This window comes from Saccostrea cucullata, unplaced genomic scaffold (genome assembly GCF_032062105.1).
Source record: "Saccostrea cucullata isolate Sc308-1 unplaced genomic scaffold, CSIRO_AGI_Scuc_v1 ctg341, whole genome shotgun sequence".
In the NCBI taxonomy this organism is placed as follows: Eukaryota; Metazoa; Mollusca; class Bivalvia; order Ostreida; family Ostreidae; genus Saccostrea; species Saccostrea cuccullata.
The window spans coordinates 247,176-268,897 of NW_026930542.1; the positions used below are offsets into that span (position 1 = coordinate 247,176).

General features: G+C 34.2%; 1 protein-coding gene across 2 annotated transcripts; it reads right to left on the reverse strand.

The window, feature by feature from the left end:
- Nucleotides 1–6,915: 6,915 nt before the first annotated feature.
- LOC134228946 (ubinuclein-1-like) lies at nt 6,916–20,413 on the reverse strand. 2 transcript variants are annotated; one of them, XM_062710641.1, is made up of 17 exons: nt 20,136–20,413; nt 18,551–18,661; nt 18,278–18,388; nt 17,786–17,923; nt 17,637–17,687; nt 17,329–17,450; nt 16,764–17,097; nt 16,567–16,634; nt 16,316–16,488; nt 16,115–16,181; nt 15,621–15,773; nt 14,392–14,535; nt 12,166–12,213; nt 10,473–12,034; nt 10,189–10,263; nt 9,525–9,590; nt 6,918–7,600 (listed from the first exon to the last, which is right to left on the reverse strand). In XM_062710641.1, exons 1-17 carry the CDS (start codon nt 20,298–20,300, stop codon nt 7,572–7,574), a joined length of 3,417 nt encoding a protein of 1,138 aa, XP_062566625.1. In that variant the 5' UTR covers nt 20,301–20,413; the 3' UTR covers nt 6,918–7,571. The 2 variants fall into 2 exon arrangements, with proteins under 2 accessions (XP_062566626.1, XP_062566625.1); XM_062710642.1 differs by lacking the exon at nt 9,525–9,590 and having other exon boundaries at nt 6,916–7,600.
- Nucleotides 20,414–21,722: the final 1,309 nt, after the last annotated feature.

The following is a 21,722-nucleotide window of genomic DNA, read 5'->3' on the forward strand; positions in this document are numbered from 1 at the left end:
AACAAGAAATGGGGCTCCAGCAATACACCTCATGATGTTACTTGCATTTGTTTGTGCTTTACGTGAACAATGTTATCCTCAGGTGTTAACAATTTATCAAATGCCTAGGGAAAAAGCTAAGAACCAGTTTTGATTCATTTTAAGGCTAACTTTTCTGCTTGTTGGCACGTACGTAGTATCAGGTAGGGGTGGGGATGCTTCCAAAGTCCAAACATGTTTGTCTTTTACTTGTAATGGTTAGGGCCGTGGATATCGGCCTGGATAGCTCAGTTGGTAGAGCACCTGACTAGAGATGCAGGGGTCCCAGGTTCGATTCCCGGTCCAGCCATACATTTTCTCCTTTTCTGTTACAGATTTGGTGCCGTGCCATGCCCTGGAATTGACAGGTGAAAGACCTGCCAGGGATGAGCCTGGGTTGGGGTCTTTGGAGGGCCAAAGACCTTTAAGGAGGGAGGAATGTAATGGTTAGGGCCGTGGATACCATTTGGTAGAGCACCTGACTAGAGAAGGGGTCCCCATGCCATACATTTTCTCCTTTCCTGTTACAGATTATTAAGGAGGCTGGGGGTCATCAAATTAACCACAAATTAACCACCAGATTTAACTTATTTTTTTTTCCTGTCAACTATCATTTGGCAAAGAAAAAATTCATACATTTTAGTTTTAAAATTTGATCATTTTTGAATATCTTTATATGGAGCTCTTCTTTTAAAGGAGATTGAAATAGTTTGAAAATGGCTGTCACCCCCCCCCCCCCAGCCTCTTTAAGGTCCGGATTCTTTTTAAGGGATAGTACCATTTTAGTACCATTTTAACAAGGTCCATGTTTTCTATGGGGTCCAAGGTTTTTTTTTTTTAATTTTAGTCAGTATATAATTAAAATAACTGCAAAATCCAGAGGGGATCTCTCCTGGACCCCCACCTTCTAGATCTGCGCATGAAATAAGGGATGGGGTGGGAGTAAAAATTGAGAAGCTACATAATGTCTGGAAGCTTTCCGAAAATGAGTTTCATCTTTCCCAGTACCCAAGGATGTTTTGTGCCAACTTTGGTTAAAATTTGACCAGTGGTTTCTGGGAAAAGGTCGACATATTGAAAAGTTTAGAGACGAAAGGACAGACTCAGGAGTACAGGCGACCATATAGAAAAGCTCTTTTGAGTTTACAGCATGTTGAACTTAAAACTGATACATGTTCATGCCCTGCACTGGTGTATCATAATGGGAATCGGATAAAACTTTAGGAGGAATATCTGCAATATCAGTTGAAACGTTTCTGACAATACTTTTTATCGTCCTCGAATTTATATAGCAATCGTGGCAACATCGAATCGTAAAATTGTAGAATTATGTATACAGTATCAATATCTTGACATACATGTAGTCTGCTTATATGCCAAATATTGAAATCGATACAAAAGAAAAGCATAAAATTTATTATTTTATTATTATTTTATTCATTATTTTCTGAAATAAAATATTCACGGAGGGAGACCTACAGTTTGACAGGCAAACAATAAGTACTTAAGGAAGTTGACCAGCATTTTGAGTTCTGGTTTTAGGACAAGAGAGCTAAAAAATAACGTGATGTCCAAACTTCACAGCCGGATAACTAGCGATTTAAAATTTACAACTTACTGACTCCTTGATCATTATTTCGATAGCATAATCACACTGTGGTCGACTTTCCTTCCGCTAAATGAAGTTTGAAAGGAAAAAAAATCATAGAGAATATTTGATGGATTAGAGTATCTTAAAAGGGAGAAATGGTTTGGTTCTGATTAAATTAAAGAACATCAGATCGATATTCATTACCGTATTATAAAAAAGCTGAGCTTAGATGCTCCGTCAACAATAAACTTCATTTTCTTTTCAAGCCAGAAAAATATTTTGACAATACATAAATTAAATCAAGATTTTTCGGTTAGTGTGTGTAAAATTACTGTTTCACGTCCCACGGAGCTGATAAAAAGGTCCATTAAACGCTTTGCTTCTCTCTTCATTTTCACATTTTATAACATTACCTCCTCATAATTACCTTTCATAACTTTTTTTACACTACATCTTGATCTTGTCACGACATTAGTAATGAAAAGATCAAAGATAAATAATATCCTTCAAGAAAATTAACAAAAGTCCAAAATATCAGGCAATAAATGGACTTATTTACGATCCCTGGGACAGTGTAACACCAATTTAAATTCCTTATGTGGACCAAACATATCAGTCTGAATGTGACCTATATTGTCTCAGAGAATTTTCATTGGATGCATACCTGGGCCCAAAATCATAAACTGAGAACAGACTTAAGTCAAAATTTCAAAACAATATAACTTTCGAAATAATTTTGATAACAAAATAAAATTTTCAACATATGTTTCAATTCAAGTATTTTGCACAGCTGCAAACTCCTAAGCTAATACATCAAATGGAACTGAGGATATTAAAAATTAAAATTTTGACTTATGTCTATTCTCATTTTATGGTTTTTGGGCCTGGTATGTATGGATAATAACACAATTTTGAGGCTATATGCATACATTTGCTGGAGAAGTGAATAAAGTTTAGGAAAATATTTTCATTAAACAGCATTTTTTTAAACAAAGATGCATGAATTGTATGTAAAGGATATATGGATATTTGTCTATGTATAGGGCGTATGGATGATGTTTTAAAATATGGATAATGTGTAAAGGATGTATAGAGAATATCTGTAGGATGTGTGGACAAAGTGTAAAGGATGTATAGAGAATGTCTATAGTATGTGTGGATACTGTGTAAAGGATGTATAGAGAATGTCTGTAGGATGTGTGGATACTGTGTAAAGGATGTATAGAGAATGTCTGTAGGATGTGTGGATACTGTGGAAAGGATGTATAAATAATATCTGTAGGATGTGTGGACAAAGTGTAAAGGATGTATAAAGAATGTCTGTAGTATGTGTGGATATTTTGTAAAGGATGTATAGAGAATGTCTGTAGGATGTGTGGATAATGTGTAAAGGATGTATAAAGAATGTCTGTAGTATGTGTGGATACTTTGTAAAGGATGTATAGAGAATGTCTGTAGGATGTGTGGATAATGTGTAAAGGATGTATGGAGAATGTCTGTAGGACCAGTGGATAATGTTTAAAGGATGTAAAAGAGAATATCCGTAGTATGTGTTGAAACTGTGTAAAAGAAGTATGGAGAATGTCTGTAGAATGAGTGGATACTGTGTAAAGGATGTATAGAGAATGTCTGTAGGATGTGTGGATACTGTGTAAAGAATGTATGGAGAATGTCTGTAGGACGTGAAGATAAAGTGTAAAAGATGTATGGAGAATGTCTGTAGGACGAGTGGATAATGTGTAAATGATGCATGGAGAATGTCTGTAGGACGAGTGGATAATGTGTAAAGGATGTATGGAGAATGTCTGTACCTAGTGAATAATGTTTAAAGGATGTATAAAGAATATCTGTAGGATGTGTGGATAAAGTGTAAAGGATGTATAGAGAATGTCTGTAGTATGTGTGGATACTGTGTAAAGGATGTATAGAGAATGTCTGTAGGACGTGTGGATAATGTGTTAAGGATTCATGGAGAATGTCTGTAGGATGTGTGGATAAAGTTTAAAGGATGTATGGAGAATATGTAGGATTGTGGATATTTATAGGATGTATGGAATATGCCAGTAGGGCGTTTGGATAAATGTTTTAAGGAACTGTGGATAGTGCCGGTAGGGGCTAAGAGCGCGTGAAATATCGATAGTGCCTATTTGTAGGATTTATGTTTAATGTTTAAGGGATGTATGGATAGTGCCTGTAGGATTCCTATCCTTTTACATGTTCCGGTCATTTTGACCTCTTTTTACTCAATGAATGATTTAATTAGAGGAACGTGATTTGTCTTACAATGTCTAACAATGATCAGCCTTTTAAGAATGACAATACTGAGGATAAATTTAAGACCATTTGCCTACAGCCTTACATCAGAGAATTTTGGTGCTTCGGATGCCTCTTATATATACATGTGTAACACAGAATTATGTAAAAATTTCTTCTCCTATACATTCTTTGATATAGTCTAAGAGAGATAATTCCCAATCCCAGTACCTTTTCAGAGTAGCTGTATTTCAGAGCCGTATAAAGGTTCTTGTTGAGGTGGATGATGTAAGATCGGTCGCGGAATGTTCTTGTAATAAAAAAATTTTGACTAACGCCTTCTCCATTAAATTTCAAACCACTCGAGACAAGGAGTTTATCCTGGAACATCCAGAATACCCAATATATAGTTTATTTTAGAAAATCTTCAAAATTCACAAAACCAAATACGTTTATGAATAATTCATACAATATCTTATTTTTTCTGAATTTAAGAGATGTCTTTGGGGAAACGTTTTTAGACCTCTTCTAATAAAAATAAATGTCGCAATGATCAAGAAAAAAAAAATACATAATATTTCTAAAAGAAATTAAGCGTTTAAAATTTTCAAACGTTCAAATTTAGATTTTCATTTTCAAACACTGTATATATTCGAATTATCATAAACGATATCTTGATAAATAATCAATTTATTACATGCATGAATATGTACAATCAAAGTGATATGCATACTTGTATTATTTATGCATATTATTAAGTTTAGGCCTACTCGTAATATATATGCAGGCCCCGTAGGAAGCAACTATTCCGGGGGTTGGGGGTGGCGGGTTCTCATTTAACGTAATATTTTGGGAAAAAAGTGAAAAACAAATATACAAAGTATTGACTTCTTATAACACAAGTGAGAAAAAAAATTGATGTCGTAAAGATAATGTACACAAAAAAAGCACAGTTTAATCTAAATCGTCTTTTAAAAGGCGAAAACTACATAAAATTGTTCCCTTTTCCTCCCTTTTTCAACCCAACACGCAAAATTTAACATTCTTCAATGGAAATCACTTAAATAATAATATAAATATCAATATATAGAGTAAACATCTGAATAATAGAGAATTAAGAAAACTTCATTTACCTTAAAGCTAGACAATATTGCTCAAAGAAAAGTGCCTTCAGTGCTTGCTGTCACGGATTCCGCATTTGGTCTGAAAACCTAAATAATAAGTTGACAAACCCAAGGTCTCTTCTTCTCACAGGTAAAAATGTATATGTACAGAAAATGTTACAGGAAATACTGTCATTTCCGCGAGTATGAAAGAAGTCACAAATCTTGTTCATGTTTGGAATAATTAAAATGTAGACTGTAATAATTGTGTTATAGAGTAGATTTCTCCAGATAAGAGTTCAGTCACACAACAGACTAACTAAACTTACCACGTAATCCGAAACAACAAAATAACAACAACAAAAAATATGCGCATCGAAAAAGTTGTATTCAAGTCTTTGAAAAAAAAAAAGCCACACTTACGCATAGTTTTTTTAATTTGTGTACAATGATATTGAAGATAAAGAACAATATAATCAAGCTCAAAAGTCCTTTGAAATAAAAAATCGGGAGCAGAGCAAACGCGGGACTCGAAAAACAACACAAGGGGGGGTCAAGTGCCAAGTGGAGGAGTGAGCATCCCCTATCGACTGGTCAACACTACCGTGGTGCTCCTTGCCATGACCAGACAAACGGACAAATCCGTAGATAACCCACTCTGTAATAGTGCCCTAACAATCGGCATGAAAAACGTCAGTGTTGTATTTTCTAACATGGTCATTGTATCGACAACAGAACTTAGAAAATTCTGATCTTCAACAAGACTGTTGAGAATCTTGTTTTATCAACTTGTTTGTCAATATCTTGCCTTGTAAAATAAAAGGCCTTTTTGTAGAAAAGTATTCAACTATGAAACAGATGTGTCAGCCTCTTAGTATTTTTTATTTCAAATTTACTGCAACATATGAATGGAAGTATCTACTGGTAACTGATAATGCATCCTCGATATATGGTATTTAAATGTCAAGTTGTATGCACGACCAGTTTTAATTTTCTCTTTCTCATGTATTTTCGGACTCTTGCAGATGAAAGAAGGATACCCCAATTCTAAAGAAATGAAAAAAAATGTTTATGTTTTGCTATGGGAAACTCCAAATATGTCTCTAACCAAAAGATAAAATAAGAGGTTCACAATGACACTATGCCATATAGATTCTTTGAACGTCTCACTGAATTTTATCGTTTCACAGGATGAGCTCCTGATGAAATACTGGTACCTCCAATGTTATAGAAAGAATGATAGTGTTGAATTTTCTTACATGTCAGATCAGACCACATATAGATAGGAGGTCCACAATGGCACTATGTAATACTAGTAAACATTCTGTCGATGTCTTATTGGATTTTATTCAGTATTATGGGAGAATTTATGGATATTAGATGGGTTCTCCCAAGAACTAACAGACATACGTTTTTAAGTGGGGGTATAACAAATGACATGGTCTATACCAGTTTTTAAGGTGGGGGTATATTAATAAATGACATGGTTTATACCAGGGGTTTACCTTTATTGTGGCTTTATCAGAACATTCAAAATCACAATGGATGCTGATATAAAAAGAAAGACAACTCTATAAATCAGCTGATTGGATTGTATTAAATAACAATAACACGCTGGATTTTGATTCATACAGTGACATCATATCCAGCACACTAATACCCTAAACATTCACAAACATCATCAGGAGAAAATCTTATTCAATGTAAAATGAAATGCATGCAGAATTGAAACAAAAAAATCAGACTCAATATTTACAATAAGTTCATATCATATTGCTCATAGAATAAATAATTCCTCTACGATCTAAAGGTTCAAATTTAAAAATTTGTATCTAAAAAAAATTAGATTATTCCTCTACATCAAAATTAAAGTTTCACATACATGAAATTTGAATATTATCTTTGATACTTTGAGTATGTTAATAAAAAAAAAATCATAAAAAATTATTATTGACATTATTTAGCTAATAATTATATCATTGTTTTTCAAATATTGTGAATAATTGCCAATCACAAAATCGCAAAATTTACTCCAATAATTTTATAGATATTTTTTTTTTCATCCAAATATTAAGTAGACATTTCATTTTGAAAATTGTCTTATGGAACAGTACATTTCTCAACTCATACCTAGAAAATTTAACACTTTGTTTTAATTACTGGAACATTATTTGAGATCAGTTTCATATTGTAAATATCATTTTCTCATAAATAATGCATGTACATGTACAAGCATGTGTAACTCTATTTAGCTAGTCCCAAATTACAATACTAAATCATTACTTCAAACAGACATGGCTACACGTTTATAATTCATTAATTATTTCACAAGGGTCCAGATTCTCTATAGTATATATCGCTTCTTGCAAACGAAAACTTTGGACTTCCTTTTTGACAGATTAACAATATCAGATTATGCATTACATCTGACAAAGCTGTATGAGTCCTGCTATATACTGAGGTACTGGTGTGTCATTAGTGTCTGACAATGTTGTTTGATTCCTGCTTCTGAGGTACTTGTGTGCCAGGGTTTCTGACAAAATGGTTTGAGACCTGCTTTGTGGTTCTGGTATGTCATGGGTGTCTCCATATATTCTCAAACATTCTTAATATCCATGTGGTGATTTCGATTTGTCTGAAAAAAAATATGTAAAACCTTTAAAGACTTGTAACAATATGAGCTTATATTTTCACATCAGAAATATTTTTATAGTACATGTATTGTGATTATAAATTAAAGGTGTTTTTGTGTTAGAAAAAATAGAGACAGCTCCAATGAAGAAAGACGACATTAATGTCTATCTGTACAAAAATACCCTCGTATATTTCTTATGGACAAGTAATACTTAGCATTCCTTATAACAATTTTTTTTTCTTCTGAATAACATTTTTGTCTTATAGATAATAGAGTTTAAGTTACATGTACATGCAGCATAGGCATAATAGCATTTTAAATTAAAATTTACAGAATTCACAAAAATCTCTGAAAATTCAGGTAACACTGCTTTAACAAATTTAAACAAAGAATCTATTGTGATTAAAAAATAAACATTATGAAAAAAAAAAACCCATCTGCATGGACTAGATGTATTATATATTTAAACCAATTTTAACTGAATGTCTTGATATATGAACAAAGCATCTTCACAAGTTTCTTTATTTTTTCGCGTGTGCTGTCTTGTAAAATCAATTCCAGGTGACAATCCTTATTTATCTAAATCATTATCTATTCAAAATAAATACAGTAAAACACAATTAAAATGAAATGCCAGGTACTGACGATTTTGCTTCGTAATTCATTACATCCATGAAGTTTATAATTTATTTCAAAGTCATGGGGAATGAAAATCAATTTATGCATCAATTTAAAAACCATTGTACGAATCAATTAATTATGAGCATGCTTGCCTTAAGATTGTTTTACTGTGTTTATCATAAAAATAGGTTTATTTAGAACAACCTTCAAAATAGAAATTATAACTATGAAACAGTTTTCAATGTTTTCGAAGTCCACCAAGAGAATTCATGGGGATTTTTTTCCCAAGTCTTTTTTGCTTTACTACAAGCCAAAATCATATCCTATTAAAGATTACCAGGTATGTAGAAAACGTTACTTCATTTTTTTTTTTAGAGGATCTTTAACTGACAAACTAGAGCAAAAAAAAAAAAAAAATAATTATAATCTCTCATCATCGTGACTGAAAACTAACAATACAATGAATTTAAAAAACAAATAATTACGACATCATAAATGAATCCATAAGTGCACATTTCAGGCTCCCTACTCTAAGGTTATTCAATTACCAGTAAATACAATAGAATGATTTTGCAAAGAAGGAATAAAAGCAGAACTTGCCAGGAGGCAGTGAAAATGTTACAACATTCCCATGAAAACAATAAAAGAAGATCAAGTACATTATATACAACATAAAAGAACATTGCTGCTGTTGTTTACTAATAGAATATACATGTAGGTTAACTTTGTTATGTCAAACTTCGATATCTCAAATACCATGGATATTTCAGAGAGAGTTAAAAGTCCCAACTTATATTCTAAATTAATTGTAATCCCAATATCTAGAATCCTCAGGCTTTTTTTCTTGGCCTCACTGAATTACAATGTGCAAGAAGGATCTAACCCGAAAACTGATCAATACCCCCTCTTTCTATATACATGTATATATTTTAGCAAACCAAATCACAATATCAAGAAAGTATTTTCCCAACATTACAGGAGCTCAATGTATCAATATAATGTTAAAATATCCTATGGCAGGTCAATAACTTTTTTTACTTTTAAAATGCACCAAATTCCCGCCAAACCCAAATCATTCGTTTGCATTCTGTTCTTGTTTGTGACTTGTGATTTTTTTTGTTTGTTTGAAATTACTAAACGAAAATAAAATTGTCATGTGCAGATTATTTCATGTGACAGTTGTGCAGTATGCAGAACAAGTTACATAATTTGCTATCTAGGGTTAGTGTTACATACAGTGAAGTCAATGTGGCAACAGATCACGACCCTAAGACACAGAAGAAGTACCAGACAAGGACATTACCTGAGTACTGGCTGTTGTTGAAGGGATGGTGCAGAAGAGAACTGCTAGTGTATGGGGGGTACAGCCCTGTAACGCCATCAGAAAGCAAAGCGTGGGTTAGACATTATACAGCAGCATCAAATAACAGTCACTGGCTAAATGATATCACAGGTCTCAATATGATTGTTAGATATACATATAGGCAACTGATGCTCTTATTACTGGAAGTTTTAAGACATGGAGAAAAGCAAAGTGCAAAGAAAGATTTATTATCAGAGGAAGTTTCTAGTAATTAAGAAATGAATTAGCTTTTGAATGACTACGTAATCAAACTTAATTTGAAATTGTTTGCAGAATTGATTTTAAACAAGAAATCTTTAAAACCATTATCTTTATCATGTAATGGTACTTTTTTTCTTTTCTGAAATGTTTTTTCACAATACTACCTTCAAAAAATAAATTCAAGTGTGGTTTGAATTTCATGTGCAATAAATTTACATTAAAACACAAGTGTTCACATAGTTTAATTCCTGAAAGTTTTGTTAACCAGCTGTGCAGAGACACATAAACACACAGATTTATGTAATGATAAACTTCTGATACACTAACGATATTAGACGGTGCACTTGCTACATGTATAACAAGATATGATAAACACTTTTGATAAATACAGGTGAATTCTTACCTGGATGAGGTTGTCTTGTCTGAAGTAGGGGGTTCGGCATGCCAGGTAACAGGGGGCTAGTGGGAGGATACATACCTAAAAAATTTTTTTATAAAATCTTATAAAATCTTCTCATGTGATTGAGCATTTAATTCTGAAAATTTCTTTATATGCCATAAAATCAATGATTTTTTTTTTTTTTTTAAACATGTATATGAAATGATTTAAAATAGAAAAAATGACAAATTAATATTTCTAATTTTACAAAAATAAATAACTTGTACTATAATAATGAATGTACAAACCACCAGGGGACACAACTGAGGGAGGAGGTAAACTGGAGGAGGCTGCTGATTCCCTGGAAAAGTTGGAGAGTTTCAGGGTCTGGTACCCAGGAGCAGGGTTAGGGAGCGAGGGACTTATCATTCCTCCAACAGTGGACTTATGCTGGACAGTGATGGGGGGCACATTCCAGTTCTGGGGGGATATCCGCTGCTGGGGTGAGGATTTGTTGTACACAGAAGACGGGGATACAGGTTTCCCTTGGTAACTGGTGGGCGAGATCTGTTTCACTTGGGAATGTGAAGAAGATGATTTAGAGGCTTGGGAATTAATCATTTGTTGGATGAGCTCAGCAGTTTTACTGTCCATTTTAGGAATTGGATTACTAGGGGACACTGAACTCTGTCCTGCTGGTTTTTGAACTTGCATAGGTGATGTTTTTGACACTGAAGACATTTTGTTTTGAGAGGCTCCCTGACCTGAGGGGGCACCTGCTGCGGCCTGGACGACTCGCCCTGTACCTGTGGTATTGAACAGAGACTGGGCTGGCCGACTGCTGGCTGAAGACGAGGGATACATCACTATTGTTTTTATTTTATCACTTTTTGGTTCTGAGGTTGACGCTTTCATCATTCCACTAGCACCATGCATAATATTGCTAGGAGTGTTTGGTTTGTTAGCATGTGCTGGAGGTAGATTTACTCCACTTTCCATCAGGAATTTTCTATATACATCATCACTTATAGTTGGTCGTTTTGTATTGGGAGACTGGGCTGGTAAGCTTGTCTGAGGTTTGCTTTGATGAGCTGGAGGGGCCATCGTTTTGACCTCTGGTTTGACCACCCCCTGATGGGAGAAGGCTGGGGTGACAGGTTTTGCCTGATGAGCAGCCACTGACTGGAGTCTATTCAGTAGCTGCTGCTGAGTGTAAGATTTAGTCTCTAGTGTTAAATCTTTCTTTTTGGGACTAACTTCCTGAGTTTTTCCTGCTTCCTCTGACAATTGTCTCTGAATCAATGGGGAAACAAAAGTCTGAAATTGTTCCATGTATGATTTGCTGCTAGCATTAGATTGATCAGATTTCTTCTTGCTGTCAGGTATTTGAGGAGTGAGTGATGCCCTTAGTATGTCATTGACCTCGTGACCCCAAGATTTGTCTAGGTATTTCTGATTGGCTGCTGACGAGGCCAACAGGGACAAAGCATCAGAGGATATATTCACTTCTCCGAGTTTTGATGATGATCCAGATTGCGGAGAAATGCTAAGTTTAGTCGCAGACTGTGGAGAAGCACTAAGTTTAGACGTAGACTGCGGAGAAACGCTAAGTTTAGACACAGATTGAGGAGAAACATTAGGTTTAGCAGGTTGTTTTCCAGCGTAGTTATGAACAGCCAGGGGGTCAGGCTTTGATGATTGACTGGGTACTTCCATCTTCTCTTTGTTAGAATTTTCCTCTGCTGGGGGATGGAGAGAGGAGGATCCTGGTACAAACTTAGAGGTGGTAGATGACGACTGAGAGTTTTGTGTTGACTGCATGGAAGAGGTTTTGTTTACTGTCAAATTTGCTTGCTTCTTCACTTTTTGTCTAAAAAATGACAATTTTTACAATGTAATTTTTAAGAGATGAATCAGTACATAAAACTTGAAGCAGTAAATTATTATCAGAAAATCTGAGCCTTATTCCAGAAGAAATTATCACTTGGTACATGTACTTACACATTTGTCCACTGTAAGTGAACTGCTCTGCTCTCTTTTATCAAATTCCTGAAATAAAGTCTTGAAGTTAATATCAATGTATCTTAAAACAACAGGTGTGTGTTAAACACAGACACACTGAGAGTGGATATTTCCATTGAAAAAAAAAATGAATTGAAAGGGCTGAATAAAATAAAATACAAAATATATATAAACTGCTCAATTGGATCTACTGCACATATATAATAATAATAATAATAATAACTAGAGCAAAGCTCGTTGCAAAGCAACGAGTAGGTCTTCCGTCCTGTTTTGACCGGAAGTGACGTCAACAAAAGAAAGCAATGAGCTAAGTTGTGTCCAGTCACTTTATAATTTCAATTTTGCATCAAAACCTTTAAAAATAAGCTTTGTTTGGCTACTTCCGGTTTGACCGCAAGTGATGTCGACGGACAGAAAATTACGTTTTATGCTTCCAGTGACATTTGTGATCCAAAAACTTGTCAAGAACGGTAAAAATATGCATTTTCTAACGACTTCCGGTTTGACCGGAAGTGACGTCGCTGGACGCATTTTGACGACTTCAATAGATTTAGCTTGACATTTTGAACAACTTTGCTTCTTGGACGTATTACAAATTCTCAATACTTTTTGAGATATCTGGAAAAAAATTTTGGACCCTCTAGATCCCTTAATTTAGGGGTCAGCCCTTTTTCCGAGATATCATTTGAAAGATCTTCTAATTCTGCACAAATTTTGTTCTATACGTTTTAACAAAATATTTTTAGTTTAGAGGATAAAAAGCAAAATATGAGTAATTTTTAGCTCTTTTAAGCGTTCTAATTTTTGACCCCTATATAGCGCCATTTTGAATAGAGAAATCGAAAAACAAAAACCGATGTGCACAACTTCAATCCTTCTATTATCTAAAATCAGTAGAATTTCTGCTCCAGCTTTAGCCGTCTCTGAGCCTTTGTCTGGAAACGAAAGCCTATAAATTTTCGTTTAAAGGGAAATAACTCAAAACCGGAAGTGACTTTTTGAAATTTTCGACAGCATTCTGATAGAGTTTAGTAACTTCTAGAACCTCTGAAAATTTGAGTGAAATCAGTTTAGAAATGAGTGAGATATGAGGCTTCAAAGTTGGCATCTAGGAAGTAGAAGAAAAAAAAAAAAGAATAATAATCTTTACCAACAGAATCAGTACAAGGTCTTCCGTTGGAGATGGAAGACCTTAATAATAATACTTTATTTTAAGAGGGTAACCTGATTAGTGCAATGCACTATAAGCATGTTCACAATAATACAATAATAAAATCATTGTACAATAATAAATAATACAACATGATGTAAAAATACAAGTACATATAGATTTCAGGAGATTTTAGTTGCGGCACGCTATAATAAATTTTTCTACATTTTTACGAAATGTGTGTAAATTCTGTGAAAAACGTATGTACAAAGGTAATTTGTTCCATAAATGAACACCGGAATAATGAAAAGAATTTTTAAATTGATTTGTTCGATATTTCGGTAGATGAAGGTCATAGTTTGTTTCAGATCGTAGAGCATAATTACTAGAAGACATAAATTCAAAAGAGTCTCTTAAATAAGTAGGTGCCATACCATGAAGTGTTTTGTACAGTAATATATATTTATGAAAATCGATCAACTCGTAAATAGTCAGCCATCCAAGTTTTTCGAATAATGGTAGTGAAGGGGCATCATAAGCCACATCAGTATAATATGGGCTGCCCTTTTTTGCAATTTAAAAACTCTATCTATGCCAGCACCTGGCGCATTACCCCAAATAGTTAGGCAATAATTCAAAGAGGGCAGAATGTATGCGTTATAGAATAGTTTTCTTGTGTGTAAGGGAAGGAATTTTTTAATTTTGCGTAAGGTATATAATTTATATGTCAAAGATTTACAAACTGAGTCAATATGGTGATTATAGCGCAATGAACCATCAATATGTACGCCCAGAAGTTTTTCAGATTCAACATTTTCAATTAATTTGTTTGAAGCATATAAATTTAGTTCAGGTGAATCTATTCTTGATTTTCTCTGCTGAGTTCCCATAAGCATACATTTTGTCTTATTGGTATTTAACACCATTTGATTTTTGGAACACCAATGCCCGTGATCTTCAATCCTTGGGCAATATGACTTTGAGAGTTTTTTTCTTAAAAAGTGTTTAGTTGAACAATGAATTTGGCTGAAGAGCTGTTTAGATTTCTGCCCTACCTAGTTTGCATCCATCCCTTAGGCCAGAGTGGTTTAATGTCTTTGTCTAGGAACTGTTTAAGGTATTCCTCCGCTGATTGTGTCTTAGTTTTCATTAGGTCAAAACTCTTCATCTTGATACGCACTATATCACACAGTAAAGACCTAAAACAAATGCATTTGATTTTGAAATTATTAGTATCAGTGTTATCAATTTCGTTGCAAGTTGAATAAATTAATTGAAGTCATCTGATGACTTTGTAATCAAATGTTGATCGGTAAATAATCAAATCAGGCACAACATTTCACATACATCGTAGAAGCTTGATTTTATAATAATGTAATTAAGACTAAAACAAAACTCACCTGAGTAGCTTTGACCATGCTGTTCTTTACCAAATTTCCCCCTTGTAATACATATTGTGACCCCAACCTACTACATGGCTCATAATTTGGACAATTTAAAATCTACACTACCCCAGGATGCTTCCATATAAGTTTCAGCTTTTCTGGCCCAGATTTCTCGAGAAGATTTTTAAAAGTATTTTCCTATATATTTGGATGTAAAACTTTTATTCCTTGTTGTAGCCCCGTCCTATCCCAGGGGGTCATGATTTGAACAATTTAGAATCTACACTAGCCCAGGATGCTTTCATATAAGTTTCAACTTTTCTGGCCCAGTGGTTATTGAGAAGAAGATTTTAAAAGTTTTTTCCTACATATTTTTATGTTACACTTTGATTCCTTGTTGTGGCCCTGCCCTATCCCCGGGGTCATATTTTGAACAATTTAGAATCTACACTACCCCAGGATGCTTCCACATAAATTTCAGCTTTTCTGGCCCAGTGGTTCTTGAGAATAAGACTCTTTGATGAGCCCTCCCTATTTTTGTCTTTTCTTGATTATCTCCCCTTGTGAAGGGACTAGGCCCTTTATTTTAAAAATTTTAACTCCCCTTTACCCAAGGATGCTTTGTACCATGTTTAAAAAATGTGAAAAGTTTAAGACGGACGGACAAAATGTGATCAGAAAAGCTTTATTGAGCCTTCGGCTCAGGTTAGCTAAAAATAGTTCCTAGATTTTAATCTCATTTTTTTAAATCAATGCGGGCATACTTAATTTGTTTTTTTCTATTGTACAGTTTTTTTCTTAACATGATCAATTGGTGCAAGTTTATCTATTAGTTTCTTTAGTCGCTCCTCCCTTGCTGCCCTTTGCTCTATTTACACTAAATAATAACTGCTCCCTACCTGATACTTTCTGTCCAGATGAACTTCCTCCTGGGACCTTTGGGTGCCCCTCTCTTGCTGCCCTCTGTTGTCTTCTCCTCGTCACTGTCCTCGGTGTCATTCACGCCCTCTTTAGGACCCTGTTCCTCTTTTGTCTCCTTCTCCTCTTTTTGTCTAGAAATTATATTTTTAATTACTGTATGTTCACCTTAAAGGAACTGTGTAATATCTATATAAAAAATTTCATGGCTTCAAAACAGCAAGCGAGATTAAAAAATTTCTATTTTGTGATTTTCTATTTTTTAAATTTGTAGTCTACTTGGTAAATTACAAAGTAAGAAGACAGTAAGTGTCTCTCTAAATTCTAGTGCATTATATATAAAATTACATGGGGAGAATTACGTAATCTTGCCAAGAAGAAAGGTTTAATATTACTCCAATTTCTTTAATACTTAGTAGAACATTTTTTTTAGTTCTAGTCGCATGAGAAAGTACTCTCCCTTAGCTAGACTTACTTCTGTAAAAAGGTTTGGTATTCTTGCTCATGTTTTGCCTGTAGTGCAGGCATCATTCCATTTATGGCTGAAATCAAAATAAGAATATACAAGTCAAATTCATGCTACATGCTCTCAGAGTTGTTGTACCTGTAGCCCTCTTTATACAGCTTTCCGTTTGTGTTTTTTATATAATTTTATTTGCCGATACATGTAACAAACCTTCTCTGAGTTTCTGCACCGGTTCCTTGAGCTGGTCATCCTGTTCAGACTGTTGCAGCTTCTTGGCTCGTTTTAACAAGGTGTCTTTAGAGCAGGGCAGGAAGGCAGCCAGATGGCTGAAGATACTGGACCTCTGACCACAGCTCCCCCAGCGCCGGGAACCCGTCTCCACACTGAAAGGTAACAAAAGGAGGCTCAAATATATGTATTTATCACATATAATGTCTTTCAAAATGATGGGTGACACTTACTCTAAGAGCATACTGTTAACTTCCTTGGTAAAAAATTTGCATTTTCCCTCCTGAGAAGTTTTAGCAGCCTGAAATGAAAGACATTTTTGTATATTCTCTGCATAACAATGTAACAATTTTTCATACTTAAAATGAATTTTAACTTTCTTAATAAACATTGGCTTTTTTTGTTTTTATTTGGGGGGGGGGGGGCATACCTGCTTCAGTTTTTGGATGGTTTCCTCCAAGTCTTTAGGCATATCCAGGGGGAGCTTAGGTGCTGTGGCTTCATCAATGACTTTCTCATCCTTGCTGTTAGAGTCTTCTTTGAAGGGGTTGTCTATCATGGACTCTATGTTCTTGTCAGAACCTGCCATGGCAATGACGGAGTCGATGACAGCCCCGATCCTCTCGTCGTAAGACTGGGCGTCCTGTGAGGAATCGTCATTAGAGGAGGGACTAATGAGGTCCAAGTCCAGACTCGTTCCATTGGTCTGGCTAACTGACGTATCCCCCTGCTGTTTAAGAAGTTCTGCCACTGTGGCCTTCTTCCTATAAAAAGATTTCATTTGATTTTTTCTTGACTGAAGGGTTTTGAGTGGACATGTTTACTCCAAGTAGTTTTAAAAGTCTACATTTTTTGCAATTTGAACTTTTTTGTTACTTATTTTTAATAACTTGCTTTCATTTTTTTTTCATTGAATTTTTAATTATGTGTAGGAAATAAGATAATAAGATACATGTATATGTATCATAAGAAATACTGAAATCACAATTTCTTACTTTTTAGGTTGTTTTTCTTTCTCTGTGGGGACCTTTGGTTTCTTAAATGTCTTCTCTGACTCTCCATTTAATATCTTTTTCTTCTTTTCATGTAATGAATTTCCATCTTTCAATTTCCTCTTCTAATAAATTCAAGGATATACAGCACATAAGTAAAGGAAAAATTATACTTCATACTGTGGTGTATCATCTTGAAGAGATGTGTATTTTTTATATTGATTGATATTATATTAAAAGTAAACAATTTGTTGACTCATTAGACTGGTAGTTTTAAAAGTACCATGTTATATCAGAAAAGAAAAACAGACCTTTTTCTTTCTATGTTCCTCATTTTCCGACTCAGAATCAGATGTTATCATCTGTAAAAATCAAATACAAATGTCAACATTCAGCCCCTGATTCAACAGTCATAAGGACACACACACATTAGAATAATTTTCCCCCATATCAACCTTACCCTCTTCTTCTTTTTCTTTTTAAGGAATATAAACTCATCCCCTGAGTCATCAGACACCTCCTTAAATCCGAGCTTCCCTGAGTTGATGTAGAATCCACCTAATGTGGTAGTCAGACACAGTGGCACAACTTCATCATACTGCAATGCAAAATATCAAAGTCATTTTGCAAAGTTGGTAAATAAATATTCCGTGCCCCAACACGCTTTTTTTTAACTTTATGCCACCCAAATAAATTTTATAATGTTTCATACAGAGTTACTGTTGGCAAAAAATACTTTTGTATTCATTCACTAATCTTTTTTATGTAACATTAGCACAAAAACAATATGACACCGTTATTTTTTTCCAAGTATGTTGAAAATAATTTTAAAATAGTGTTGGCATTTTATATATAATGTTGAAAACATAATTAATCATTATATTTATAAAATAGTACTAGCAGTTTTATATAGGCTATACCATCCATACATTATATACACTGAAATACCTACCGCCTCAGAGTTGTCAATGAATGGATCCTCCTGGTCATACCCATCTCCCAGGTCTACCAAGTCAGTGATGCGCCCAGCTCGCTTTTTACCCTTCTTACCCGGTTTTGGGGCCTACATTTGAAACAATATTAAGGTGAAATAAACAAATTTGACTGTGTAGACTTTTTTAAAATTTATTTTTGGAATTTTTTTTTATCTTCCAAATGGTTTATGGTTAATTAAATTAAAACTATACTGAATTATCCGCTAAAAAATCTGCATATGTTTACTTACGTATTTTTCTTCAAAACTCTTTGCCAACGCAACAATTTTATCGTGGTCTTCGTCATCCCCAAAGGGATCATCGGGATTAGGAATTCCTCCATTTGGTACTTTACTGTCAGTCTACATAAATATATTTTTATAAATTAAGACTTGAATATCATATTCATTTATTCAAGTTTATGCCTATGATTAGTTTATAATAATAATTTGCTGCTAAATAAATATTACTTGTGATTACTTTCATTAAAACATGCTTACACATCACGTCCGTACCTTCACTAACCTAAAAATCGCGTGTAAAATCCCTAAACTACTCCATTTCCCGTTTAATTGTAGCGCATGCGCAGTAGCACGCAACCCCGCCCTGACCCGCACCCCCGCTCCTCACCCCACCGCCACGATAACTTCACCGGCTCGATTAAACCCCCGTATACCGCACTGTGCGATAAGCCCGCACAACAATACACAACTTCACGCTCCAATAGCGCTCCCCGAGTCCCGATAATTTTATCGACAGCAAAATCAATATTACATTTTGCAGTGTAAATCTGATTAATTTTCTCCAAATTATTACTTATCTTTACATAAGTTGGACAACCAAGATTTAACCAAAAAATAGACCAATCGATAAAGCAGACAAAGTACATATATTGTAAATACATGTATGTGTATATATGCATTTAGTACACTTACCTATAACTATTTTTAGAGCATTGACTTACATGCGACCCCATATTGTGGTCCTCGCACCATCTATTGTTTGTTAATATTTAATGTTCTAAAACTTAATCACCAATTATCTAATTCTCAGAGAAAAAATACAAACTACAAAGTTCACAAAATACGTTAATCTCAAAAACGAGCTTTTTCTGCGGCCAGGCTAGCAGTCGACAAGAAAAATTCCACTGAGCGTGAAGTGTTAATCTCTTTGTGTTTACATTCAAAATGGATCATCAAGAAATAATAAAGATATTCAAGCAAAAATCATCTTTCAGTTTAAAACAGAATTTCTTCGGAGCTTGCTATAGGAATCATCCAAAACCTAAAACGCAAACGTACAATATGCATCGTAATAGGACGGCCTGAACAGTGTTTAAAGAGCAGCAGTCAGACCTGACGGTAATATTAACCTTTGTGACCTTTGATTGCACATATTTGCGCAAGCTGTGCATTATACATCATGTCCAAACCAAGAAAGAACCAAATGAATAAAACTCTAGAATGTTTCCAATCGTTTTACACAAATCTGAACACATTGCATGAAGTGCTGTGCGTGTGTAATGGGTGAGCATGGGTAGGCCTACTCTCTTTGTCAAAGGAAATCTAGTCACTCAAAATGGCGTTTTGTTGGCTAGTTATTCACTCTGTGTAACTCAGTGTTATCTATGGCTTGTTCAGCCATTTTCCTCACATATGCCATTATAAAACATGCTGGAAGACTAAAATTTGTATCAAATTTTAGGAATCCCCCCTATCAGTGGTGTATTGAAAAGTTCAAAATAAAATTGGATCAAGTTGTCAAAATTTGATGTTATTACACAAAAGTTAAGAAATAACTTGTATCTTGAGATTTTTATAAAATAAAGTAACCTACCAACTCGTTCTTTACGAGATCGGTGTAGAAAAACTCTGGACATGTTGTATCAGTTGATGGCTTTAGGGTCAATTCTAGCCGCACAGTTTTGGGGTCCTTTTTCTTTGATTTTACTTCCTTTGTTTGTGTAACAGTCGTGAAAGACAATCTTTTAGGTTCCGCCATTCCGTCCAATTGAAGTATCCATCTGTTTATGTCTTACTTTCGAGGAAAATATTTTCATCCTCCAAACGGAGCTGACAAATATAGCGCCATTTTGTTGTATCGTGACGTCACTAAACCATGACCTTCGATTTAGTCGAAACTAATTTTTGAGGTAGTTTCAGAAAAAAAAAGATATAAAATTTTAATATACTTTATCTTTATTCTTTCAAGTATGTATAAAATCTATAACCGAAACTTAAATGTACACAATCTTTTGTCAGGCAGTTGTTTTAAAGCTTTTGATATGAGCAACATAGTGAATCAAGAGGTCCTGATCACCCCTGTAAAAAGTGGAACAGTCGTAAAGTAAGAAAACCCCTTTCTATATTTAACTGGATGGAAGGAGAGATTTTCTCTCTATCCATATTGGACTAAAATGGTCTTTTAAATCATTTAAAAAAAAGACTCTTATAAAAAAAATTCCTTATCAGTTATTAAATTATTTAATAATAGAAAAAGTGGGTTCTAATTTTCTGAAAGTTTTAGCATTGTTAAATCTTTTGTAAATAATTAACAGCCCTCAAAGAAAGAAAAAAACGTTAGAGTGTGTCTAGCACTGGAATCAAAACAAGTACCAATCTCTTTGTCCACTCCGTAAAAATAATTCAGTCTGTTATGTACAATTCTAAAATAACAAAAAATACAGGAAGGTACACAACCTTATGAAATAAACTAAAAATAATTTCCATTTAACCAAAATATCTCTTCAAATCACTTCATTGTGGAAAGCTTTACTCAAAATGTGTTTTGTGTGTTCTTGTAGTTCATTAAATGTATGAATTTTGCTTCACTGGCAGAATTGGGAATTTAAGAATTTCTTGGCATTATGATAAATTTATCAATTACTAGTATTTGAGGAAGTACATATTTAAACATCTTTATTCAGATTAGCTATTTTTAAAAACTTAAAAAAAAAAGTTTTAATGTGTTGGTATACACGGGTATAATTAAGAGAAAGCTTTCAAATAATTCAGTGTAAATTACCCCCCCCCCCTCCCCATGTCAATTTCTACTTTTACAGTACATGTATATACATGTATATTCCTTATTCTTTCTCTTTATAAATATGTAACATTTATATTGCCCCCTGAGAGCCCATAATTGGTAGAAATAAAGATGTTTGTTTTAAGTTTTCTTAAATATTTAAAATAATTATCATTAGTACTACATGTATTTATTGTTTTCCTCATTTAACACAGATTCAGAAATATATTACTCTGCCCAAAATAAAACAGGAGTAAAAATAAGACATATAAAATTCCACTCCATTAATGTCCTTCATGAGCATTGCATTTTACCTGTTTTTTTAACTCTGGGAATTTTCCATACAGGTATAAAGGTGAATTTGCTTTGCACCACTAAGCAATCATCCAGCATGTATGG